Source organism: Elgaria multicarinata, chromosome 5 (genome assembly GCF_023053635.1).
Source record: "Elgaria multicarinata webbii isolate HBS135686 ecotype San Diego chromosome 5, rElgMul1.1.pri, whole genome shotgun sequence".
Taxonomy (NCBI): Eukaryota; Metazoa; Chordata; class Lepidosauria; order Squamata; family Anguidae; genus Elgaria; species Elgaria multicarinata.
The window spans coordinates 98,868,689-98,896,489 of NC_086175.1; the positions used below are offsets into that span (position 1 = coordinate 98,868,689).

Genomic DNA, 27,801 nt, shown 5'->3' on the forward strand with positions numbered 1-27,801 from the left:
TAGGTGGGACACAGTGGCATGTCTTTCACAGTCATGGAAGCACCTGGCTGAGTTCTGCTGGCTCCTGAGCAAGTGCCATCCCTGCCTATCTGCATGCACCATAAGAATCCTAGTACTAGAAATGCCAATTATCAAGCAATGCTGCTTTCCTTGCCATTCCTAGCCTTGCTGCTATGAGGAAGGAATGCTGATGCACTGAGAGATAAAATATTATATTCCTTTGCCCATGGATTGTTTTAGTGGGGCTGCACCACAGCTCAATATAGATTTTACACTACTCTCAATACTCTCAATGATTTAGATGTATATCATGTTCTGTCTCTAAATTTCAGCAACACTATTTCCTTATTGCACAGAAATCCTTATGGTATGTCCCTAGAATTCCCATTTCACATATGAACCTGGGAAGCCATCAAGCCTACCCAGCCTGCCATCTGACATTATTATACGTGCAGATGTGCCTACGCAATATGCAATATTAGTCCCTGTAGCTACAACCAGCCTAGGTTTAGTCAAAACTGGATGAGCTGTGTGTGAAAGTTCCCTTAGAAAGGAATGGGGAAGAAGTTAATTTGGTCCACATTTTAATACTAACTGACCTAGTTCGCCCCTTTCCAAACTAATATGCGAACTAGTTTTCGCACTTTTCTGAATTTTGCAATGCAGTTCTCTGATCAAAACAATATGAACAAAAAATGTGCACATTAGGGGAAATTGTGTACAAAAAGGCATATATTTTAAAAAACTGTTTGCAAAAATATGTATATTACTGAAAATTGCTTTCAATAATATGTACAAATTGTTGTGCAGACTCTTAAAACACACACACACAAGCTAATGAAGAAACTGGATGGACCAAAGTTGTGCTTGAAAAAATGCAAACATTATAGAAAGTGAAACAACCCCCCAAAAATCAATCCCTTCCCTTAACGAAGAAAATTTGCCCAGTCCCGCCCTTACACAGCTAGGACTTGAACGCAGAACTTTCTTTGAGTCAAACCTAACATTTGAATCTAAGAACAATGGTGTTTACATGCAAGCTATGGCCCCAAATTCTTCATGCACTTGCACAGGAATATTGGTATGCAAAAGGCCCCATGTTCAATCCCTGGCATCTGTTCATATCTCATTGTACCCCAAAGAGCTTGGATACATTAAGCAAAATGAATCATATCACTTACAGTACCTTCCATCCAGGTTTGTTGCTCTCACAGCTGCAAAAACTTTTGTTTTCAAAGGTAAACCTGTAGTAGGGATAATCAGCTGTTGGCTGTATGTAGAGTCCTAGAAAAACAAACAGCTCTTTTAATATACTGGCAACATGATCCCATGTAACATTCAAGCAGTCACAATCAGTTGGTGAAGCTACTATGATAGTGGTGGGTGATTTGCAGCCCTCCAGATGTTTTGGCCTTCAACTTCCCAAAGCCCTAGCCTGGATAGCCAATGATAGGGGCTGCTGGGAGTAGTAGGACAAAACATCTGGAGGGCTACAAGTTGCCCATCTTTATTCTATGAGGAGTAAAATATCCTTAATTTAAAGTAAGGCATAGATCTACACCAAGCAGAATATAGCACTATGAAAGAGGTATGAAAGCGGTATATGGTATGTGTCAGTGGGCCGTAACAGTTGTCAATGCACTTCAATACCGCTATAAAGCAGTAGTGTGGCTCCTGCCTTTTATATACTGCTTTCATAGCGCAATATCCTGCTTGGTGTAGATCTGGCCAAGGGAATCAGGTAACAAGGTAGTTTGCATTCCTCTTGAAAAGCTTTGCTTCAAACATGTAGCTTTAATGCCTCTTGCTTTGCTGAATGTCAGTATCTGGGAACTCAGGTCATGATTTCTGGCCTGCAAAGGGTCATTTTCCAGGGGATTAGTAGTGATGGAGAGTGCTTAACCAATTATTACTCTGCACTGGTTTTGCCCTGCAGTGCTCCTCCAAACTTTTCCCCACATTCCCTCCACCACACACACACTTGGCAAAGCAAACACACGTCTGGGGGCGGGGGGGGGGGGGGGAAGGTGCTGAGAAAGGGGTACTGGAGAAAAATAGTAGCCAGGGGAGAGTGGACACCCTCGCCCTCTATGTTTTCCATACAAATTGCCCCCCTAGCAGCAAAACATGGTAGCCCGGATTCCCAGACCCACATTTGCCATGGAATCCTCAGTTTCAACCAGGAATTTCTCACTCGCTGAACTCATATTAAAATGAATGGGACGTATGCACAAGAATGGCTTTGCCTTTCACTGATTCACATTATGTATTGGGAACCACATAAACCTGGATCAGCACTCTGACATAATTCAACATGATCAAATGCACTTACAGTGAACTCTATTTAATACTGCTGTAGATTACAGGGGGGGAAAGGATGTCAGTATATATCGAGATCATATCTAGTGGAAAGATATGTGGCAACTGCAAGCAGTGCCAGACAATTTGCAAAGGAATTAAATCAAATGCTAACCATGATCTGAGCACAGAAAAACAAAATCATTAAACATGTCATATAGAATCTATAAACCAAGCTGTGGAATACATTAACATTAAAATAATCCCAGTATTCAATATTTTAATCTGCCAAAGAGCTCTGCTTAATATCACAACGATGTTCCTTACAATCTTTCGGATCATAGTAATAGTTTTAATTCTATTATCCCACCCTTTTGCAGATATCCAAAATATTTTCCATAGAACCTACTGCCAGTGGAACTAGTTGGGACACAAAAGGAATCCTAATGGAATCAGGTACTAAGGACCCAAGAGTAACCTATATTACACTTAGGTTTCTCACTGAATTAAATCCCAAGTAAATATAGATAGGAATAGGCTGGCTGATCCATCAGAGTCATCGGCTATTGGGTTTGTTTGACAACCTTATTGCCTAATGTAAACAAACCCTGTGTTTAATAATCAATATTGATGAATATGGCTTAGCTGTACTTATAGTGCTTTAATTGTTAGGTGCTTAAGGGTACAATGTTTTACATGCTTAAACTGAAAAAGGTCCTACTATTCCCAGCATTCCCCTGCAAGCCATGTTGGGAGTTGTAGGTAGGACCTTTTTCTGTCTAAACATGAATAGGACTGTGTCCTAAGTGAACCAAGTTGATTATTTTTATACGTGCTCACTGGATGCTACATTTGACAATCAGGACAAGAAAAGCCAGATCAGGACCAGATCATGGGGGAAGCAGGGCTGTAACACTTTGCCCCGCCATGATCCCTGTCACAATTGGAGCCTCTATGAGATTTCCTTCTAACCTGTGATATGACCCCTAGTTGCATTGCCTGCAGTTTCTCTAGTTGCAATGCCCCATCATTTTCTCTTTGTTTTTCTTCCTCTTTCTTATTTCCTGTATGCATGGTTTAAATGTTAATCACATTCTGGTATATAAAGGTTTCCAAGTGTTAATTAAAATTACATATATAATAATGACATTTGCATTATTAATTTAGACTATTACTGTTTTGTTAGCAGAAAGTTGTGGATAATGAAGTGAGTAAAACAACAGATTTAGTGTGCGTTTTCCAGATCGAACACTTCTCTAGAAGTATTTAAATCACACTGGCAATGGTGAAAAATTGTACCTCAGTTTGTTACTCAAACACAGCATAGTTTGACTAGAGTACATTAAATTTTCAATGTATGGAAATGAATATGCTTCATATTCATGCTTGATTAACTGCTTTTTTCAGAGAGCAAGGTCTTGGCCCTAACAAAACCTTTACTCATGAGCATCTCTTGTCCACCAAGCATTCCCAATAAAGCCAACGGCAGATTTATACGTATGTATGAATTCAGTGGGAACACCGACAGGAAGAGGAACAATTCATCCAATGCTATAAACTTCTGGTTGAGCAGAATGGGCACCCTACTTTGCAAATGAAATCCACCAGTTTAATATCAAATATTTCAGTTTGAAACAAGAACTGATTTTAATGCATCTACAAAATTCATTGGTCCAGGATGCTTCACGTTACAGTAATTAAAAATGTATCACTTCAGCAGTATAATTTTAGCCTTGGATGTGGAATAATCACAAGATTAAGAACTATCAAATTGGAAGTAACCCCATGATGAACTTTGGATGCACAAATTTTATAGATAGATAGATAGATAAATATTCAGGTGATTAAATATAGATATAACTATAGATATAGATAACATTTACAATAGGGATGTACGAATCTGCCTACCTCTGGTCCAAGGGATGTCTGTCACAGGCATCCTGGCTCAGCTTGTGAGTTTCAACTTTTTTTTCCTCTTAAAAGCAGCAAAAGTTAATACATAACTAAGCACTTTATGGCTGCAATTTGTGCAAATTACACTAATTACATCCATAATTTACCCAAAATATGCAAATTAATGCCACAATTGATGTATCTTGCCATTTTTTTTTAAAAAAATTAAGCTGAAAATTGCCAGCCATGCACCAGCAGGGAGAGCTGTTACATTGTGAATTCCGCAGGTCAGATTCTTTGGGATCCAATGTCCTTTTAATCCTATGAGGATTTCTCTAGCACCCCTATTTCCAAATGAAGTGATACAAATTCAGAATGGTAGTATGAACGGATTTATCCTGTCTGAACAAGCATGCCAAGTTATACCTGGATTCTTGGGATCACCACACCTAAACTGTAAAAAGATACAGGCCTAAATGCTTCCAACATTCAAGGTGAAGGCAGGCATAATATTTGAAGAACAGTGGTTTAAAAGTGCGGTAACTGCCCTCTTAATAAATGCACAGTTTAGTGTTCTTGGGACTCATCTACACAAAGCAGGATATTCCACTATGAAAGCGGTATGAAAGAGGTATATAAAAGGCAGGAGCCACACTACTGCTTTATAGTGGTATTGAAGTGCACTGCAGAATCTACACTACTGCTTTATAGTGGTATTGAAGTGCAGTGACAACTGTTGGGGCCCATGACACATCTACACCAACCAGGATATGGCACTCTGAAAGTGGTATGAAGGCAGTATATGGTCTGTGTCAATGGGCCCCAACAGTTGTCAGTGCACTTCAACACCACTATAAAGCAGTAGTGTGGCTCCTGCCTTTTATTAGGGATGTGCTCCACTTCTAATCGGACCAGCGAATTAGAAGCGGAGCGGGGGGCTTCGCCTGCCCTTAAGGCGGAGGCGAAGAGGATTGGGGGGCTGGCGGAGCGTGGCGAAGAGGATCGAGGTGAAGGCGGATCCTTTGCCTCAATCCGGAGCTCCGCCGGAAAGGTAAGTGGGGTTTACCGGGCCCTGCCGCTGTCGCCCAGCGGCAGGGCCCGGTAACCCCCCCCCCCCGCCCTCCTCTCCCTTACCTGCCTCCGTCCGCAGTCCGTCGGCGTCTTCAATTGAACCGCGGGCTCAATTGAAGACGCCGACGGACCGCGGACGGAGGCAGGTAAGGCCCCCCTCTCCCTTGGTCCCTTACCGGGCTCTGCCGCCATCGCCGCATGGGCGGCGACGGTGGCAGGGTCCGGTAACCCCCCCCGCCCTCCTCTCCCGGCCTTACCTGGCGCCACTCCCCTCCACTGCGGAGCTCCGATTTGGAGCCGGAGCTCCGCGGCGAAGAGGAGCGGAGTATGGGCGGAGCGGCGCGGGCCGACCCAAAATTTTCGGATCGGCCCGCGGGGCAGAGCGGGGGGTCCGTGCACACCCCTACCTTTTATATACCACTTCCATTCAGCTTTCATAGTGGAATATCCTGCATGGTGTAGATGAGCCCCTAGTGAGGTCTGTTGAGGAAATGATTCTGTAGATTGATGCGCTGGTCACCTATTGGTTAGTGCCTACATGACATCACCAACAGTCGTACACACTCTCTGAAGCATATTTGCATTAAAATGTTATTTTATTTGGAAGAGTGAAGGATGAATGTATATAACTATAAATACATATGTACCATTTCGAAAGGTGATAATCCATGTAGTGCACAGGGAGTGGAAAAAGAGCAAGACTGAAGGCTCATACACCTCTTTGGCATGGGAAAAAACTCAGCAATTTGGTGAGAATGAATTCCTGTATCACAAGCTGCAAAGCTGGCTTCGTAGCATGAATGAAGAGCTTGCTATGGCTGTCCTTAGAATGTTAAACCTGTCTTTGTTCTAAGATTTTATTTACAAGGTCAATGTACAGGAATAACTTGTAAAAGCATCCCAAGTGTGAAAATTGTAAAACAGAATGTGAATTGGGCAAAATTAGGTGAAATGAGCAGCCACCATAAGCAGATAATTTTAGGTGTCATGGAAAAGGCAGCCGGAAATTGTTAGTTATTTAATGTATGATTGTTATATTGTTAGTGTTAGGGAAGGAGAGGTTCTTGTGGGATTTTCTATCTCATGTGACAAAAAGCTTGGCTGGCCTTGGATACTATGAACCTTGGGCACTATGGCTTTGGGTACTATGCACCTTGACTTGAGAGGGAGGCGGGTTTGCAAATTACTTACTGTTTTGCCTTTGGAAGCAAAATATTTTGGCCCTGCCTTGTAGACCATATTCTCATGAGTGCTAACAAGAAAAGCCTTCACCACCATGCCCAGCTAGCATGGGTGTGGGGAGGTGATTGCGCGGGAGGCGAACAGGACTCATGGTGCCTGTTCATTGGCCCTCCCAATGGTGGTGCCACTGATGCGGGGAGGGGTGAGCTGCATTATTTAATGCTTTGCCTCACCCCTCTGCTCTGCTTTCATTTTTGCGGCTCCCTCCCTCCCTGTAAACAGTGTGGATTCACTGGTTGCCCTTAAGGGGACCAAGTTGGAATTTTTTACTCTCAAATTCTGTTAATTTCGGAGTTTTTTCGCTTACTTCACACTGTAAGACGGTGAGGGTGTATTAATAAGTTAACTTGGTTCTACTTGGTCACATTTGAAGGGGCAGGCATGCAGCCATCGGGAGCAAGAATAAGGTTGGTGAGCATTCATAAGGCACCGTTGAGGTGATTGGTAACACCTGAGCCCCTCACCTGGGAGTCCTGTGGCACCAGGTGACGGGATAAGGTTTACCTCTTAGGCCAACCTTACTCACTCAGAGTTTTGTAACCTGAGGGGGAGTGACATCAGAAGGCCTACCTATCCCAAAAGGGGAATCCTGATGAGTGGCAAAGAACACGCATCACCTGTCAGGATAAGAATGGATCGCCCGAACCCAATTATGGCCAAGATGTTGGCCAAGATAGGATGCCCGTCTAGGCCTCCATCTTTCCACACTGATACCTCATAAATAAAATGTGGCCCTATTTAACTCCAATCTTGTTGTCTGTCTCGTTATTTTACCTTCGTCTCACAATAGTTTGACTGAGCTTTTCTTTTTTCTAAAGTTTTAAGAAACTTTCCACTTTCTCTCCATCGTTACATAAAAGTATTATTTTAAGAGACAGAGAGCTTCGGCTATTAGGCGGTATAAAAATGTAATAAATAAATAAATAAATAAAGAGTGGAAGTAATATAATCTTCTGCCTAACATATTTTAACGTGCACTGCAGAACTCTGTGCTGTCAAACAGCAAAACTTACAAACTTGTTTAAATGTGATTGGAAATATTCTGCTATGGTATTTATAGCCCATTCATTATTACACTCCAAATTTAAAGCACTGACTTCTAAATCAACTCCTTGAATTATAACCCAGGTCTGTGATGACATGAATAATAAACCAAAAATGAATTTGTAATTTACTAAAATGCGGCTTGAGCAATAGAAAGCTGGTTTTTAAATCAGGGATTTGAATGGTTGAATAAAAAATTCTAATCAACACAAAAATAACATTTGGAGGATTAGGGTTGCTGTTATAAATACAAGTCAGTAAAAGACTTTTACATTTCCCTTCTAATATTCCTATTTACACAATTGCCTATATTCAGATAATAAGAGGAAAATATGGGCTAACACAATGAGATGTTCTTGTAATGTTCGAAGTAATGGCAAAGAAATGCTTAGACTACAGAAATTGCTTATATTTACTACATCAGTAGTTTCGGTTATATTAACACCATGCCATTGGCCGAGGCATGGTCAAGGAGGTGGAATAAATCCTTCCTCATGGGATGGGAAATACCAATAGAACTGCTTGGAGCAGCTTGGTTTCACTCATGGGGCAGATCTACACCAAGCAGGATATTGCACTATGAAAGTGGTATGAAAGCAGTACATAAAAGGCAGGAGCCACGCAAACAAACTAAGCCACTCTTTTCCAACAAAAGAAAGGTTCTTAGCTTTATACCACTTTATAGTGGTATTGACGTGCACTGACAACTGTTGGGGCTCATTGACACATACCATATACCACTTTCATAGTGCTAGATCCTGCTTGGTGGGACTCCAGCCTTTTATATACCACTTTCATACCGCTTTCATAATGCTATGTCCCGCTTGGTGTAGATTACGCCATGGTATAAGGCATAGTAACCAATGACATCAGTTGAAATATTCTTGGCTGCTTCTAGACAGGTGGGTTCCAGTCCCGCCCATTTATTGCTCTTCTCTTGTAAACTACAAGCAGAATTAATTGCAAATGACTTTCCACACTTATGACGAGTATTGTGCTTCATCTATGTGTGGATGCTACTACGTTCTGTCTTCACCAATGGGCATGGCATTGTTTCTGTGTATAATGCCACTGAAACTCAGCATACCATTTTGTGACCCCATTTTTTTTTAATCTACATTTCAATTATTGTTGTAACACTTTCTAGATAGATTTTTTTTAATTAAATAGAAATTTAGCTATAAAGCTGTAAGGTTAACTTAAAACAACAACAACAACACACTTTTCTTGTCATCACCAAAATGCTGATTAGTTTATTTTCTAAAATTAGCATTATTATATTAGCTTTATCATATGCAAAAAATAATATTATAGCATTATGGTATAATAGCACATTTCCTCACATTTTTAAAATGAGAGATATAGCACCAAAACACCAAAATGCAATAATGTTAATTTTTATATTATGGCATTATAGTGCCATAACATGGTAATGCAGTGGTGCTAATATTAAATAATTGTTTTAAAAAAGCAATTCTGGTCACCATCATTTTGGTTGTTGTTGTTTTAAATTAGAATTTATTGAAAATTAATATTAAAGCATTATGGTGTTATAGTGCTGTACTCTTTCATTTTAAAAAAGTCTCACAGGAAAATATTTTAATGATAATTGGGTTAAAATGGGGTTACAAAATGGGGCACCCACTACAAAGGTTATAATGAATGCTTGTCCGTTTGTGAGAGATTTACTTTTCCAGTATATCACTACCCACATCAAAACTGTGCTAATTAAAATTATGGAAGAATAACGATGGGAAAATAACACAAAAGATATCTGCACCTATGGAGATTGTGTTCCTCTTCCATTTTTTAAAAAGAAAAAAGTCAGATTTTCTGCAGTGACAGAAAAGATGAAAGAACCATAGGGAAAATACAGGGGATAATTATTGGATTTTGGTGTCATGTGGATGCAACGTAAAAAGTGAATAAAGCATATTAAACTCCTGGTGATGAAGTAGCCCTTGTTAGAACACATGCGAATATTCCCTAATGGCAATTGCACAATAAAACGTCTTCTCTCCCCTTCTTGTTTCCCAGATGTCTGTTTCAGAATGCAAGCTTCTTTAGAGAAGGGACTTGTCTATATTGCTGTGTAATCGTCTAAGGTGGCAATCCTATGGACATTTTTCTGGGAGCAAGGCCCACTAAAGACAACGGAATTTACTTCCAATAAGATTGCACTATAAGGCACAATGAACATTGGTATAACCTCCCATGTGCTCCTGAAAGACACTCCTCTGCATTGTTCTTTTTAAATAAAACATTAGGGTGAAGACAGCCATATAGTTGAATCCAGCTGAACAGTGCAATCCTATGCATGTCTCCTCAGAAGTCAGTCCTATTCAGATCAATACAACTTACAAGTAGACGTGTAAAGGAATGAAACTTTAGCTGAACTTAATCCCCATTGAAATTGGCACTGCCAATTAACTTGGTATCATCAGCCCCTCTATTTTCAATGTGCAGGCATGAGTGTTGTTGCTTATATAGCCAAAATGGCATCACTCACGCACAAGAGGGAGATATCCATAGGCTTGAAATTCTGTAGAAGTACCAAAAAAACCCACCAATCTTTAGAAACAAAATCCCTGAGACAGAGAACTCCAAATACAGCCATATGAGAACTAAGCATACTCACTGGGCATGGACTGCTGACTGACTTTTGGGGATGGGGGTGGGAGGAATGGGATGGCCAGAATCCTAAGCAAGGAGCATTCCACACTGCACCAATTTATTGCAGGTCCCCCTTGTAACATGCTAAAGGCAGTGGCAATGGGTTCTTTGGCAGAGAAAATGTTCTGTATTCAAGAAACTTCTACTTCTTTGTACTTACATTGTAAAGGAGCAAATTCAAAGTGCTAATAAATGTACCATTGTTCTCTCTTACAGATATAGCAGCTGCTGACCTAAAACAGATTTAGAAAGCAAAAACTATTGATGGGATCATTTCTGTTGTTCTTACAATTTTGTATTTCACTGCTGTTGTTAAATCAGTTTTTGAGCCTCACGATAAAAAGTATTCTTTTCCTCTCTCTCCCTTTTGGTTACAAACTGCTATAAACAGAAATTTATAGTAGAAGCTCTGACAAAGCCTTGAAGCAATGGCCACTGCTAAAACAATGGATCAGGCAAATAATTAGCCAAGAAGCAAACTGACAACAAAGAAAAATTAACTTTCCACGGTGTATAGTAGCTGCTCGTGGAAATAGCATTTGCTTGTGTAATGCATCCTAATCCAGTGCTGTGCCAAAATAATTACATTTAAAGTAAAATATGTCTTTATATGCATCTAGTATTCTGCAATTAACAGGAAATTTGGAAGCAAGTTTCATCATGAAAGCAAACACCAAATCCTTGGAATCACTTCGCCTCTCTCTCTCTCTCTCTCTCTCTCTCTTTCTCTCTCTCTGCCTTTGCCTGATTCTCCCTCTCAACATCCTTTCCTTTGTTCTTATTCTCTCATTCATCTCAGATTTGATGTCGCTTTTATGTACAGAGGAGGAATCTGCCAGCATACATGTATCTGGTTTCTGTGGGAATCTGAAATATCCACATAGCACATCCCATCTCCCTCCCTCCAAATCCCAGAGCAGCTTCATCATCAGAAGAAGAAAAACACAAGGACCTTTTGACGCAGCAAACAACAATAATTTCTTTAAATATAAATTTGATACTCATACTTACGAAGCAAGTTGTGTATTGTTGACTAGGTATTCCAAAGGATAGCTACAACTAAATTTATACAGAAGTCCTGGTAAATAGCTGATGATCGTTGGTGGGTCTGGGGTGTCTATATATCCTGAAACATTACCTATCTGAACTGTAGATATATTGCCATATGCATTAATTCCTGGAACTGAGGTCACCTATTTGGATAAAGTAGGAGAACAGAAATTATGGGGAGGCAAAGCCTATAATGAAAGAGAATTTTTAAAATAATGTAGGTAGGGATATTGAAGTTTCAAAACCATCCTTGTTGCCTGATCCGAATTCTGTGCTGCACCACAGACTCTAACTAACTTTCACAGCAACTCCACACCACTCCCCTGCTGTTTCTATGTGTGGAAGCTTTTTTTTTTTGGCAACCATGAAGGATACAAACAGAAGCAACAGATATCTATGGTTTCTGGCAAAGATAACAAATCCTACACCTCGTTGCATAATCTTAGTCCAATCTACCAGATGGTCACACTATTGGCACATTTACAACATGATCCTAAACTTGACTTAAATTCCTAGCAAGTATGCTTAGCATCACAGTAATTTTTGACATTTAAAATGATGTTCATTCTTAAACTTAAGGCATTCATATTTGTAAATCCTACACCTCCAGTGTGCAGTACGCAGTGTTTCACACCATATTAATTGCTTTATGGCTATGTGCACCTTCCAAAGAATCTCATCTTACCATCAAAGAGTTTCCACAGGCTTCCAAAGTGCTAAGATTGATGATGAATATGACCACTGCTGGAAATGTGTTGTTGTTTATAAATCCTCTGCAATGAGAGTCCCCATGTTTCCCATTTAATGCCAAATCGGTTTCAGAATAACCAGAAAAAAGGACAGTGCAAAAGTTAATCTTCATAGTAATTGCCTGTACTCCACAGTAGACACTGATATCTCTTTCCGCTGCAACACAAAGAGAAGAGGAACACATGGAAGAGATTGCAGTTATTGCTGCTTATTTGTGTTTCAAAATGTTTGAACGGCAAGAATAAACTAAACGCGAAAGCAATTTATAAACACAAATAAATCACTACATGCCCCATAGAAACCAAATTAAGAATGACAGCAGCTCGTACTGAAACAAATGGATCTCCCTTGACAAAGAATTCCACAAGATGGGGACCACAACTGAAAAGGCTATGCTTCTATACCCTAAATTACCTTACCACTTTAACGGAAAGAACCTAAAGCAGAGTAAATCTTACCTGAAGAGCAACATGTGGAGTATATGTCCCTTCATACTGTATATATTAGGGTAACAATGAGATTAAAAAATGCTAAACCTTACCAAGCCTGCCTTGTGACTTTGTCCATGCTCTACCATGTTTGTACACTCTTCAGTTGGTGGGCAGGAACACAGGGTTCTCCCCTCTCTAATCAAAGACATGCAGTGCCATTTCCCCGCATGGTGCACGGCCAACACCCAGAGGTAGCCAACAGGGAGGCACCAAAAGTATCCAAAAACAGCAACAGAAGAATCACACAGGTGAGACATTTCATTTCAGTGGCTCTGCTCTGAGTGGGAATAACATTGGAAAGAACCCAAGGGTTTTTTTTTAGGCCAGGTAAGAAATCTTTCATTTTACTGGGTGGTTGTGTTTAATTTGTTATATTTTACTTGCTTTATACATTTGAATTGTTTATAAATAGATTTGTTTGAGAGGTTTACTTGGGATTTTTCTTGTGTTGAAAGTTTACGACGTATGTGTGAATGTAGATAATTGATTTGTCCATGATATTTTTGTGCTGTACATCTTGTATATATGTATGTCTATAAAGCTGTAATATGTTTTGTATTTTAGGGAAACCCTGAGGAAGCAGGCATTCTCCAAAATGATGGGCAAGTTGTCACAAAAGAAATTGATCCTGTATCATTCTTGTTAGTTTTTGGCAACACCCAGAGTTACCTAAAAAGCTTTTAAGACAGCAACAAATGGCCCATTCTAAAGATCTATGCATTTCATGCAGCGTTATATGAATAAAAAGTTAGATATAGAAGAATTGTAATGAAATACCTTTCAGTAAATGGTGCATTTAAAGGTTTCAAACAACCCAAAATGATGCACTAAATGAACTGGGACAATGTTGCAAGGAATCATAATGCAGCTTTTACACAAAAATCAGCCTCTAAAAACATTATGTGATGGTGAAGCACATTTTGCTCACCATATAAAGTAAGATTTAGATGAGCAAGCACGCAGAGCACCCAATCCATTTGGTTCTGAAAGTATGCCGTTATTAATAGGAATTTAGAAATCCAATCCTCACGATCAAATAGGCTGTAGGTGATGGAATGCTAAATGATAACATCAGCTTAGTACAACAGCAGCAGCAGCAATAATGATAAGCGCAGTATTAGGGGCTATTACAAAAGGTAACAAAAATAAATCAGCAAATTCCATAAAACCATCATAAGTATTCATTAATGCCTTCATTGTAACCACATTTACATGGGGGTAGATTCCACTGATTCCACTAAGTAGTGCAGTTAGCATTGGAGTCTTGGAAATATTCAGCTCAGTCCAGCCAAAGACAGTATGTGTGTATATACCACCAGAAATCTTCCTCTTGTGTTGCTGGTGTAAATGTACATGTGAATGCATGTCCCCAGCTGAACTGCAATGTGCTTCCAAGCAGGGGTGCTCTGCCATTAGGCAGACTCTGGGAGGCAAGGAGAGGGAGCTAGTTGTTGGAGGACAGAGCTGTGTGCACACCGCGTGACTTGTTCTGTGTCAATTAAGCTACGGCACAATGGTGGATGCTGTATCAACCCTAGGGTTGAAGTACAATTCAACTGCCAGTCTGGTCGACTTTTGTAGATGGCATGGGAGGGGGCACCATCTTGTACTTCACCTTAAACAACAAAATGTGTTGGACCAGCCCTGCCTCCAACCTCCATTGAACTGGCTCGATTTCAGCTGGGGAAGGGTATCTGCTTCCCAAGCATCATTAGTTACACATGGTACTATACATGGCTACTTGCCCGCTGCTACACCTGGACCAGGAAAACTGTGCGTGAAATTTTGGCTGTGCCACCTAAGGAAGGTTGTGGCTCAGCTGGAAAAGCTGCAGGAAGAATATTTCACTGAAATGATAGAAGTATACTTGGAGTTACTTAATTTAGGAAGAAGGTGTGTCTGAGAGGATATTATATGTCTAAAATCATTGGGTTGGATCCAACAGTTTGTTGACTAAAGTGAAGTACAAGATGGTGCCCCCTCCCATGCCATCTACAAAAGTTGAATAGTCTGGCAGTTGAATTGTACAGCAACACTACAGATGATACAGCATCCATTGTATCTGAGGACAGCAAGCTGGCTTAAGTGGCATAGAGCAAGTCAGTGTACACACAGCTCTGTCCTCCAACAACTTGCTTCCTTTCTTTGCCCCCACCCCACCACCACCCAGCTGATGTTGTGCTAGTGTAAACCATAACTTGTGCTTCCTTACTTTTCTCCTTTATCCTAGCAAGGGCCAGTTATGTGTCGCAAGCATTGGTTTACACTAGCACAACATCATTAGCACTAGCGCTGGGTGATCATTGGATCCTACCTATTAAAATGTACAGACTGAATACTTTAAAAAATTAAAACATGCCACTCCTTAATGAGAGACATCAGACTGTGGCTCTGCTTCCTGCTTCTCTTCTGCATTTACAACGAGCTGTAATTACACTTGGAAGAGAGAAGCGGTCATGTGGCTTTAACAGCTCAATACAGTTGAATGGGTCACAACCCTCTACTGGGCATTTTATAGTGCAACTTTTCATGCACACAGCAGGAAAACCCAACAAATATCAAAATATTCCAGAAGTCTCAGGTTTTCTAAGGATTATTTTTCAGTGCTAAAACTGGAAAATGGAGTGGGAGACACACAGGAGGCTGACAGCATCGTCAGAATGACCCACAAACATCTGGTCACGAATGTGCTATGACACATTTGTTTAAAGATTCCCAGTGTATAAAATTACACATCCCAATTAATAACACAACATAGGCCATGGCTAGACCAGGCCTATATTCCGGGATCGTCCCAGGATCATCCCTCTACATCCAAATGACATACAGGGGATACCAGGAGTAGGCAGGGACATCCTCTCCATTTGCCTGGGATAATCCTTAGGTCTAGCTAAGGCCATAGAGACCGATGGTTGTTCCCCTTTAAAAACAGACCTAAGAAGAAGGTGCTGCTTCTCAGACTCTGAGCTTGCGCACAGATCAGGTGAAGACTGCTAGACAGCTCCTGCCTCTACTCAGAGATTCCTCATTTTGTAGTTCAGTTTCACTGAACATTTCCTTTATAAAAGTTAATAAAGTTATGGCCTGCGTTCAACCCAAGTATGTGTGCCTTGCTTCATATTCCAGGTGTGGATACAAATCATGGGGGGCTCACACAGAGGATGCACTCCCTACACGGTGTGTACTTTTGTTTGTACTTTCATTTTCTTTGGGTCAAAGGATCATGCCAAAACCAGCCCCAAGAGTTCCAAATATTCCATTGATTGGGCACAACATTCAGTGTTCAACCATTCCTCATATAGACTTTGCTTCACCTGCAGACTGAGCCATTTAAAAGATGAGACAATACTGAATTATAGGTTGTTTTGGAAGCTCCTTAGAGTTTCAGAGCAATTTGTCACGTGGTACAGGAGACTTCCATTAAGAAAACAAAATGTTAAAGCCCTATCAAGCATGCAGAGCACCTTGACAGTTCTCTACAATGCCACCATAGTTCACAGAGGAACATGTTAAACAGATAATAAGAGTTTGAACCAATGTTTCTCAAAGATGTATTTTTACTAAAGTATGGCAGGGAGGAATGAACAGTGCAAACAGTGAAGGAAAAGTGGTTGGAAAGATGTATTGAAAATCCTGAAGATATTTACGGCTACAGTCATAGACAGAATACATCATAACCAAGAGCTAGCCATAGCAATGTTCAGTCCCCTTAAGATGGGGTAAATATTGTTGAAGATAGCGGAGCCTTTGTTAATTCTTTACACATTGTAATTATTCTTTGCGCTCCACTGCACAGACCATTAATTTAAATAACGGGGAATTTATTAGATCTTCTTAATGATTTAGTGCTCTTAAAGTGCTGGAAAGGTGTTAGTTATTGCCACTAAGATTCTCAAGATGAATTGTCGTGCTATATTTTCGACAACATGAGGAAACTAGAATGTCTAATGTAAATGTACTGCTGCTTCTACGTGTCGCAAAGAATGGCAATTGTCTCTAGATAAGTTTAATAATGGTTGCCAGGCATTGGGTTGCCAGGTGAAGAAGTGCTCACCTACTGAAGAGTAATTCTCATGAGTTGGGCCCTCCTCACGAGGAGGACATCTGACAAGCCTCTGATGGGAAGCAACTGAGTACTAGTGGTGGAGTTTGAGAAGCTTCATCAGCTCTCTCTGGCAACTTGAGAGCTGCTGTAAGCAATGCCTCTGCCAGTTCCATTATCTGTTACCTTGCTTCCCGTGCCTTGCCTTGTGGTGGATATTTTGTGACCCTTGGACTGTTTCTTGACCCTATTTCTGTACCAAGTAATGTATCTAGGGTGACCATATGAAAAGGAGGACAGGGATCCTGTATCTTTAACAGTTGTATTGAAAAGGGAATTTCAGCAGGTATCATTTGATATATGGAGAACCTGGTGAAATTTCCTCTTCATCACAACTGTTAAAGCTGCAGATGCCCTGCCCTCTTTTAAATCTGGTCACAGTCTAGCTGCACTATAGCTCCTGCAGCTTTAACTGTTGTGATGAAAAGGAAATTTCACCAGGTGCGACATGCATACAAATGACAACTGCTGAAATTCCCCTTTCTATGCAACTGTTAAAGATACAGGAGTCCTGTCCTCCTTTTCATATGGTCACCCTATACCTGACTGATTTACTGTGCTTGACCTTCTGCTTGTTACCTTGACCACTCTCGCTGTTGACCGATCCTCACTGACTGTGTTCTGACTGGATTTTTGACTACTCCTGCCTTAGCCTAACCTTCATTGGACTGAAAACTGTCTGCTTAACCATCTGCTTGCCAAACTGACTATTCTATTGCCTAACTCTCTGTATGTGCTTGCAAAGAACAGGACAGGAGCCCCCTCACTTCCAGTAGTACTGCAGTACAGGGCAAGATCAACACTGCTGCTTTACAACAGTTTATTACAGTATTGACAACTGTTTGGGCCCAGAACACATTTCATATACTGTTTTCAAACTGCTTTCAAAGTGTTATTGTGCTTGGTGTAGATCTGGCCCTGGATGGAATACATACACCAGTGAGAAGGATTGCAGAGAGGTGAAGGCTAAATCTCATAGAATCAATCTAACCAACTCAAATGTTGACTCCTGCTCTACAGTTGCATGCATATTAGTCCACAGGTTGCCTACTGCCATTTTCCTCTCCTCTGATCACTGTAATTCAAAGGTCACAGCCATATGGAAGGGATAGTCCATAAGTATTTGGAAATCCCCAAGCACACAGTGAGAGCTACTATTCCTAATTTGATGATAAAAATTTAATCACCAGTATTATTATCCCTTTTTCATTGAATCAATAAAGTCGCAGGAGCATGCTTGAGCTATATTTTTGTGAGGCATTAAATCACCAGCAGAAACGTTAAGTGATTCTTTTTACAGTCTTTGGTGCATAATCCAAAATATAACCCATGGTGGCAAAGAGTTGCTGGGGTTGACAATTAGCATAACCAGTGCTTCCCTTCAAAATAAAGATTTGGAATTACCTCTCAGTAATAAGTGCTATTTTTGGAAGACACTTTCAGAAAAAAAGCAACTTTGAAGGCCAATAAAATAACCATGAAAAAATTGATGTGCACTTCAGGAAAGATCCAAAAAACAATTCACAGGGCAGTAGTATCCAGTGGGGTGCAACCGCTAATGTACATTATGCGGCGCTAGCATAAAGTATTCTAGCACAATGCCAATAGCGCTAGCTGGTGTGCCAATTTCCTTGGGAAATGGATATGACAGATAACACTATTAACATTACCCACTATGTTGAATTTTAAGTGGAAAATGTGCCCTTAAAATTATTGCAACAATATCTCCCAACACCTGGTCCACTTTTCTATATTTAATCATAGAGCTGGTGTCAGGGTATGTAATATCTATATATGTTTAAAACAGAACAAACATAAATCAATGCCAAAACCAAAACTACTTTATATTAATGGACTTAATTATACATACAATGTAAAGTTATGCATAACCTTCACAATTATTTACATATTATTTATTTAAGAAAATGTAAGTAATTTTGACTTGACCATGCCCATATGTCATGAGAAAAAAAGCTTTCATCTGGCATAGCCTATTACTCTAGGGAGATCCCTTGTATATATGCATCAAAATCTTTACCTTCTAGTACGCACATGCAAACGTCTCAATAAACATCTAAAAAAGCAGGTGAGATGTGTTGTGCTTTATAGTTGGTTCACAGACATGCTCTCTCTTTTCTTTACTACCACTTCTAGAAATAACATTATTACAAAACAAAATAATGTTCTATGTGGTTAGGGTATTAAATGTTAATTTCTGAGGTGAAAGCCATAAATGTGAATCAAGTTACACATGCTTCCAGGGGCAGCTAGGAAAGTTTCTGTGGGGTGTGTGTGTGTGTGTGTGTGTGTGTGTGTGTAAAAGAAAAAGGAAAAGAAAATTGTGTGAGAGAAAGAGAGAACATCTGTCACTCCATAGCAGTCAGTAGATTATTATTATTATTATTATTATTATTATTATTATTATTAATTATTTATTTATTTATTTAGCACCATCATATATAGGGAAGGATACAGCCAAAATTAAGTACATTTAAGTCCCATTGCTTTAATTGAGCAAATCAAGCAATGGGACTTACAAGTGTTTTCATTTGACTAGATTGTGTCCATAATTTCAAATACTTGTGGAGAATATCCAATCAGGCACTAACACTAACATAAATTATGTTGTGCTAGCATAATGGACCTCTCATGTAACACCAATGGCATTAGCTAGCATGAAGGGTTTCTTAGAAGATCCCATCATGCCAGTTAATGCTACTGGCATTGCACTAGATGACCCTTGTGCTACTACAATGTAATTTATATCAGCACTGGCATCTGATTGGATACCACCCTTTATTTAATGTGGATCAATTATACTTATTCTTGTCCCACACTGTTAGTACCCTCACTAAATTGATATGTTAGTAACAAGTAATTCTTGTCATGATGTATCAGAGATATGGCTGGTAAAGGAATTAGTCAAGTTCATTCAGGATTAGGTTATTGATGGCTAGGTGGTACCTCACAGATAGAATGACTACCAGTTGCTAGGGAACAATAGTGAGGGGATCTGTTACCTTCACATTTTGCTGGTGGCTACTGGGAAAAACAAGATGCTGGACTAGATAATCCTTTGGTGCAATCCAGCACAGCCCTACCTATACTACAAAGACGTACTACAACATACCATTAAATATTACCATCTCCAATTAGAATTCCTTTCACTGAACCCCAGTATCGTGGCATGAATGCCATCATTACCTTAAATCAGAAAGATGAACTCAAATGATGTAAATAGGAGTGAAGTCTCAGTTGGGGTTAAATCTAATTTTTGTCCCTGGTAACCCAGATTCTTGGAAGGGAGCACATTTTTCTCCAAAAGAGTTTATTTTATTTAAAACGTTTACATCCCTCCATTCTATATGTTTATTAATTATTACTTTTCTATATTGCCCAATAGCTGAAGCTCTGGTTGGTTCACAATTATCTAAGTGTTCAAGGCACTAAACAAACAAACTTCATGCACGTTTAAAATCCAATAAAACACAGTTTTAATACCATTAGGGAAATAGCAGAAAAAATAACAAGATCCACAGCTCTCACTAAAAGGCTAGGGAGAACAGAATAGGTCTTACTTAGCTGCAAAAGGAAAAGGGGACAATGCCAATCAAAACTCTCAGGAAAGGGCACTCAAAAGATGGGAGCATCACCACTGAAACTAAAGACTCTGCCTCCAGTTGCCACCCTACTAAATCTCTGGAGGTGGGTGGTAGCAGGGCCAGCCCTACCACTGGACAAAGTCAGGCAATCACTTGAGCCGCAGTTCCTGGGAGCAGGGAGCAACAGAAAAGTGGCCTGTCCTGCACTCCCAAAGCTAGCCAACTGTCCTTGGGTTAAAAGTATTGAAGTAAGATTTAATTGAAAATCCAGTTGGCTTTTGTAGGTAGAAAAGGGGAGGGGTTTCTTGTCCACCTCAGGCAGAAAAAAAAAATTGGGCCAGACCCAGGATACCTAGAGCAGGGCCTCCATTGATGAAAGGAAGTACTTCTTCACACAGCACATAGTTAAACTACAAAATTTACTGTCACAACGTGTAGTGATGTCTACCAATTTGGATGGTTTTAAAAGCGGATTGGACAAATTTCAATAAATTTGTCCAATAAATTTGTCCAAAATAAATAAATAAAGAAGCCTGTGGAGCAACCAAGCAAAATGCATCCCGCCAGCCATGTATCACACCTACCATCCTTTATGTGTGGGGGGGTTTTTTTGCAGCCCCAGGCTGGCTGAAAAGGATGGGTTAAGAACGGTCATCTTGGTGGCTCACAAATGGTAAAGGCTGACTTTAAAGAAGAGGCATACGGAGATCCAATACCAGGTTCATGGATCACTCCCAGCTTTATGATATTTGGAGGGCAGGGCATCAATAAGACATCTTAAGTAACAGCTATCAATGTTCTTAACTTTCACAAATGTGATACTACTGGCCAAACTGGACATGACAACATTTACAATTGCATTAATGGTTTCATAAAGAGTAAATAAGCAGGCAAGGGTAGTCTGATCCATATTGGGACCCTGGTGAGGGGTAGAGCAGCTTTATGACCCAGCCCTGCTATAATCTCAATCCATATTTGGGAAGGGGGCGTCCTTGCAATTGACTAAAAACAAACAAACCAAAAAATGGCGAGCACTGCTAGAAAGAAAGAAAGAAAGATCTTCCAAGACTGCTAGAAAGAAAGGGGGAAAATCATTTAAAAAATATCACAGACAATCATGTGCATCTTTATGAAGTAAAAAATCTGAGCAAAACGTCTATGAACAATGAATTAATGCACTCAATTCACCTTTAGCATGAGAAAGTGAGACTCTGTTGTTATTAATTGGAGCAGCACCTGCGTCTAGCAGGGGTCTGTAGTCTTGTGCTACTTCAAAGGAAGTTCTCTCACCATTAATCAGTTAATGAGGGGAGTTCTCTCCCAATGCTTCATTTTACTTTAAAGCTTTATAGACTTTCCAAATAAGCATCCTTTGAAAACAAGATAACAAAGGGCTTATAATTAATATGTTGCAATTAGCACTTACCAGGAAACCTACTGTGTAGGTTGGCATCACAGTTGTATCCATTGAATTGTGCGGTCACTGAGAGCGACTTTATAGTCAGCAGGAGCAGCAACCATGCTCGTTCCATCGCAAAACCTAGCAAAACATTAGGCAATTATTCCATGTCCCTCTTCACCACATGTGGGAGGCTTATTGCAACTATTCTGTGATTAGATGGGGTGTAAAGTACAAGAATCCACAGCAATACTGATAAACTCAGCTTGTTTTTAAAGAAGTCTATTGGTTGTTGTTGTTAATACATTTAAATTCTGCCTCTAATTCCCTCTTGCAAGGAACCCAAGGTGCCTTACATGGTCGTCATCCTCTCCATTTTATCCTCACTACAATCCCGTTAGACTGAGAGGCAGGGACTGGCCCAAAACTCAGTTAGCTTCATACTGTGCTTTCTCCTCTGCTACTGCTTTAAACTTCATCCCTTCCAAGATTCTCTACTGGATTCTTATGCTCAACCTAACTTGTCACATATGTCCATGTTGTTTTCTCAATGGACTTAATTCCATGTTGGATTGCGTTCACAATATTCAGACAGCATTCTCCCCATGCCATACAAAATGATTACTGTATTACTGCATTTTTCTAATAGTAGATTAAATGAAACCAGTCTTCCCAGGCTTATGACAACACAATTGATATTCTTTGCTTAATATTTTGCACACATTAAAGCTGATCTGATTTCAGAGGCAGTATCTACACCACTGCTTTAAAATGGTTTATAACAGTAGTGATAATTGTTGTGGGCCAGGACACACTCTATATACGGTTTTCAATCAGTTTTCGAAGTATCAGATTCTGCTTGGTGTAGATCTGGCTGGAAGTTATGCTTTTCTTGTGAAATCTATTTCGTTTGAAATGGCACACTAAAATTTCAGGATTCTCTAACTGCAAAGTATCACCTTTCTTTCTACATATTTGTGTCCGCTGTATAAATAGATAAACTGTTACATTGGATAAATTGCATAGTTCCTAATCAGCATGTCAGCAAGCTCTTCAATTAAGTATTATTGCTTGCTCTTCGATTCTGGGATGTTTGTGAATTCAGTTATGAAATAATATTGAAAGAAATATGTGGTGAGGTAGCTTTAATGGTCAAAGTAATCATTCATATGACTTTTTGCAATCTGATAAGAAATGCTGAACCACTAATCAGACAATAAGCACTACATTTTGGATGAGTAAATTTGTGCAAGCATATATTGCTCTTTTTTCACTGAAGAACCTCGAGCTTTTTCAATAGTGTCCAAAATATATTACAACGTGACAATAACAAATGTACAATTAGCTATCTATCTAGCCTGCTTTTGCAAACATATATCCAAACAACCCAGTCAGAAGTACCAGAAACTAGTCATGCTTAGAACTGACCCATTGAGATCAATAACACTTAAGTTAATTGTGATTAACTTCCCCTTTGGATTTCGGGTGAGCCTATTCTAGGCATTACTAAGCTTGGGTCCCACCCAGAATGATTACATTACTGATACAACAGAAATTTAAAAATAGTAATATATTAATAAAAATAGTATTATTAATAACTCTGTTATTAATAATGTTAATGTTATGTTATTAGCTTACATTCTGCAAGCACAGAGATATAGATATAGAGTTGCCAGTCCTAAAGCTAATCAAATTCTCATGGTCCAATGTCTTCGGCCAGATCTACACCATGCAGGATATTGCACTCTGAAAGTGGTATGAAAACAGTGTATAAAAGGCAGGAGCCCCACCTAGCAGGATATTGCACTATGAAAGCGGTATGGATTATTATTTATTATCATTATTATTTATTACATTTATATACTGCCCCATAGCCGAAGCTCTCTGGGCGGTTTACAAAAAGAGGTATATGGTACATGTCATGGGCCCCAACAGTTGTCAGTACACTTCAGTACTGTTATAAAGCAGTACTGTGTCTCCTGCCTCTTATATACTGCTTTCATACCGTTTTCATAGTGCAATATCTTGCTTGGTGTAGATCTGAGCTTCTTCAGTGATCTCAAAGTTACTCAAAGTATGCTGAGTTATATTTTTCATGACTGCTACATTTAACCCTCCCTTCCCATTATTTTTAAAGATGTTTTTGTTTTGTTTTAATATGTACCCTTCTTCAGGTCCTATTCGATGGCGCATATATATATATATGAGTCACTTAAATTATTCTCATGATTTTGAGCTGTAGTTGAAGATCCTTTAAGTTTTAGTACAGTTCATGTTCTCACTGTCAAGAGTGAGAACTACAAATTGATAGTTTTCTGATATTTGGGTGGGGGTATGAATCCCTTCTTACTGGAAAATGCTAATTTCCCTCAACTAATCTTGGGAAGAGAGAGCCGTGCTACAAATTCCATTAACCACAATAAAAGTTCACTAGAGTCTTTCAAGTATTAACACCTACTAAATGCACATAAGACAACCAGAAATATTTTTGAGCAGATCATAGTTTTTCTCCTTTGAAGCATTTTTAGAAGTATTATTTACTGATTAATAATTATTAATTCACAGTATTTAAGAATTTTCCAGGAAATGTAAGGCTGCAATCCTATACATGCTTACTGGGAGTAAGCCCCAGTGAATTCTGCAACTTCCTTCTGAGTAGACATGCATAGCATTTCACTGTAAATTAGGTAAGAGAATAGCTGTTTTACTGCTATTCTACTTTTGTTAACTCACTTTAAAAGAAAAAAGGGGGTCTTAGGATTTTGTGTGGTTTGTAAATTCAAGTAAGCAAATAGCTCAAGGTCAATTGCCTACAGAAAGCACCTAGGGCAATCACCAGGAGCGAGGTTGGGGATGGTCTCTCCCTCAGTAGTAGGAGATATGCGGTCTTTCTTCCAGAGTACTCAATAGAAAGCAGCTTCATATTATGTATTATTGCCACCCTCCAGTCACCTGGGTTGATATAGATCAAAGTAAATATCATTTTCTTTTAATTATTCCATATATGCCTTTGAAGTGAACAAAAAGATAAATACAAATCCTTCATAAATGGCTGAAGGTAGTAGCAATTAGATCATTCTGCAGAGTTCCACTTTCAGCTTGAACATAAAGGCGGCATCACTTTATTGCTTCAGACTCAGTCCTGATCTCTTTTCTTCAGAAAAAGAAATTACCTGAAAGGAATATACAATTTGGTTGCAGTATAATACAGCCTAATCTAATCCCCAAAAGTTACCTGTGCCTTTTGGTATAGAAGGCTTCTGATATTTCATTAAGTAAGCATACAAAATGTCATTAGTTACCTAAGCCTTTAAATTCACCGTGTTCCTGGGTTTTTATTGAAAAGATGGGGGTGAGGGGAAGCCAAATTTTATGGTGAAATGGAAAAATGATTCCTTTATGGAATTCATTTATTTTGAATCTCCCTCAATAATCATGTTGGACTTTGAAGCCATACTGGAAGCAATTTTTTGAAATATGCCTTGTCTAGCTCAGAAGGAAAAGGGGAAAATGTGTCGTTCTCTATAATATATTCTTTTATCAAGAGTAAAAGTAAGGTAAGGCCTATATGTCCACTTTAGTTATCCTCATAGGAGGATGAAAACCTTCTTGAAATACATTTAACCATTAAAGTTCCTATGCCATTCTGAACTACATCAGTGGATCAAAGGGATTTAATTTCAAACTGAATTTACTTCTCACTAAAGAAGGCAGTCAGATTGAAAGAAACAAAATAAATTCAACTATGTCCATTTACTTCTATAATTTGAGTCTATTTTTCCAATTATTCAACAAATGTCCTTCAGTTGCAATGGAATCCTGATAAGAAATCTCAATCATCAAAAGTTCCCCATTTGACTCTCTCAGTGCATTGATTGTGGGAACTTGTTAGACTGACGCCATAAAGCAGATTAGATTGTCTGTTCTCCTTGATGGAACCATTTGCAAAGTCTTGTGTTAGATCTGCATCACCATCCCAAGATGATTCCCGTCCTAACGCCCTTCACAGCAGCAACAACAACAACCTAATGCACAGGTAGATTTCAACAGCTACAAACCAGGATGAAAAAAATAATACTTTCTCTCACCCTGGAACTTTGACAGAAGCTTATTTCACCTTGTCCATAGTCAACTCCCAACAGCTCTACTAGAGTTACCCATGAACCCATTATTCCTGACAAGGGATACAAAGGAAACTTTGGGGAAATGTGCACATTGGTATTTACCAAAAATATTGTGGAGCATTTAAAGTGGCTTCCTTGAAGGGCACTTACCCAAATCCTCTGTAGCTGTTGAGTTAGCTGTACTCCATGTATCCTGTACTGCTGCATGTAATCAACTGTTTAACATCAGCGCCTAGAAGAACTTTTTCAAAAAATACTCCAATTCCTCAAATGAGGAAAGGGACACTCATTATGGATTTTTTTTTTTAAAGTATGCCTGGATTTTAGATGGGAAAATCTGCCAGGTCTCAAAATACTTAACAAGCCTGTTCATCACCAGACTGAAATCTGAGTAGGTTCTTTATGATAGCTTTTTTTTTTCAGTTCAGTGCCCCCTTTTTAATTTTGTGTGTGTGTGTGTGTGTGCGCGCACGCGCGTGCTTTTGATCTCCAACTTTCCAGGGTAGAAATATTTCAAGAGGTCCGTGTGGGGTGAGCAATCACTCTGAAGATATTATTCTGTCATCAGGTCATTGAAGGAAAATCTTGTCTGCTGGAGAAAAAAAAAATAGAGGAAAGAGACGAGTATGGAAGATAGCATCAGTCACTAGCCTGCAAAGTTATCAGTGGCCTGTTGTGCTTTGTGAGAATTTTCTAACCCTTTTTCAATTGTGATCACACTCAAAAACAGAAAGCAAGAAAGAGAAAAACATTTGATGTTGAGATAAAATGTGATATGGGATGTCATTCTGAATGCAGTTGTCATCAAAATTATATTCACCAACAAGGTATCTCTATACATACAAAGCCAGCTGAGCACAATGGAAAAGATCAAGCAGCTAGAAACTGAACCCTAATTTGGGATTTATACTGCTGCACCTTTACACTCTTGTGCTTTTATAAATTCTCTGCATTGGCTTATTCTTCCCATTTTGATTTTAGATTAGTTCATGCATAGGGGGAGATGGGTGCAAAGAAACACATCTGAGCAGATGGCAAGCAAAACACCTTATCTACTGGGAGAGGGGTGGGGGGACACAACTGGTTCATATATAAGAGTTAAGGCAAACATAACTTTTTAACTAATGGAACGGAAGTGGTGATGATAGACTCTCCTTGTTTAGGCATTTCCAGTTATGTTGATTGCACCCAGCAACCTTGCCTCCTTCACTGAAGTCAATGGGAGATAAGCATCTAACAGAGCAATCCTATGGGGGCAGGAGAATCTGTGGTAGAGAAACCACCACTGCAATTCACCCTGGCATCACTCCTAACCACCTCTGCTATTAGAACTGGAGGCAAAGGAGATTTCAGCCATTGCATTGAGTAGACCTCTGTGGGCAGATTTCCTTTTCTGTTTGCAGACTCCAGCTGTTTCTACACCTGCCTTTTCCCCCGGGATCGTCTGGGGTCATCCCTGTGCATCCAGATGACACTCAGGGGATCCTGGGAGCAGGCAGGGCTGATCCCTCCATTTTCTTGGGATAATCCTTAGATGTAGAAAGGGCCTCCATCTCCACCCATAGAGCATGATATCTGCAATACCATATGCCCTCTGGGACACCCTCCCAGGGAACAAAGGATTGCACCCTTAAGTGTGTGCATGTTTGCAGTCATGAGATGCACATGGGCATACTTTTCTTGAGAATTTCTCCCCACGACCCTCCCACCCAGCCATTTTTAAGCTTCCGAATTAAAAGATATGATGTGAGACCAGGGCAGGATCTACACTACTACTTTAAACAGTTTATAACAGTAATGACAACTGTTGAGGCCCAGGACACACTCTATATACAGTTTTCAAACCGGTTTCAAAGTGTCATGTCCTTCTTGGTTTAGATCTGGCCCATGTTAAATAGAAACCCAAAGAAAAACAGCATGCACCCGCTGGTAGCTACTTCTTTTCCAACGTCTTTGGTCTCAAATTCCTAAACTGCTCCTTAAATATGGGGCTAAGGAGTACTTTTGGGGTTCTGTGGATGCAGCTTCTGAAAAGGAAAAGTGTAGCAGCATAATGCCCCTG

General features: G+C 39.7%; 1 protein-coding gene across 1 annotated transcript in view; it reads right to left on the reverse strand.

Annotated features, from left to right (window-relative positions):
- Window positions 1-21,748, reverse strand: part of ZPLD1 (zona pellucida like domain containing 1) — a 34,410-nt gene extending 12,662 nt beyond the window's left edge. Inside the window, exons 1-5 of the mRNA XM_063127628.1 lie at window positions 21,643-21,748; window positions 11,957-12,177; window positions 11,233-11,414; window positions 10,382-10,454; window positions 1,187-1,284 (exon numbers count right to left, since the gene is read on the reverse strand). Coding sequence (XP_062983698.1) covers window positions 1,187-1,284; window positions 10,382-10,454; window positions 11,233-11,414; window positions 11,957-12,177; window positions 21,643-21,748 — 680 coding nt within the window. The remainder of the gene's footprint in view (window positions 1-1,186; window positions 1,285-10,381; window positions 10,455-11,232; window positions 11,415-11,956; window positions 12,178-21,642) is intronic.
- Between the last annotated feature and the right edge of the window lie 6,053 nt (window positions 21,749-27,801).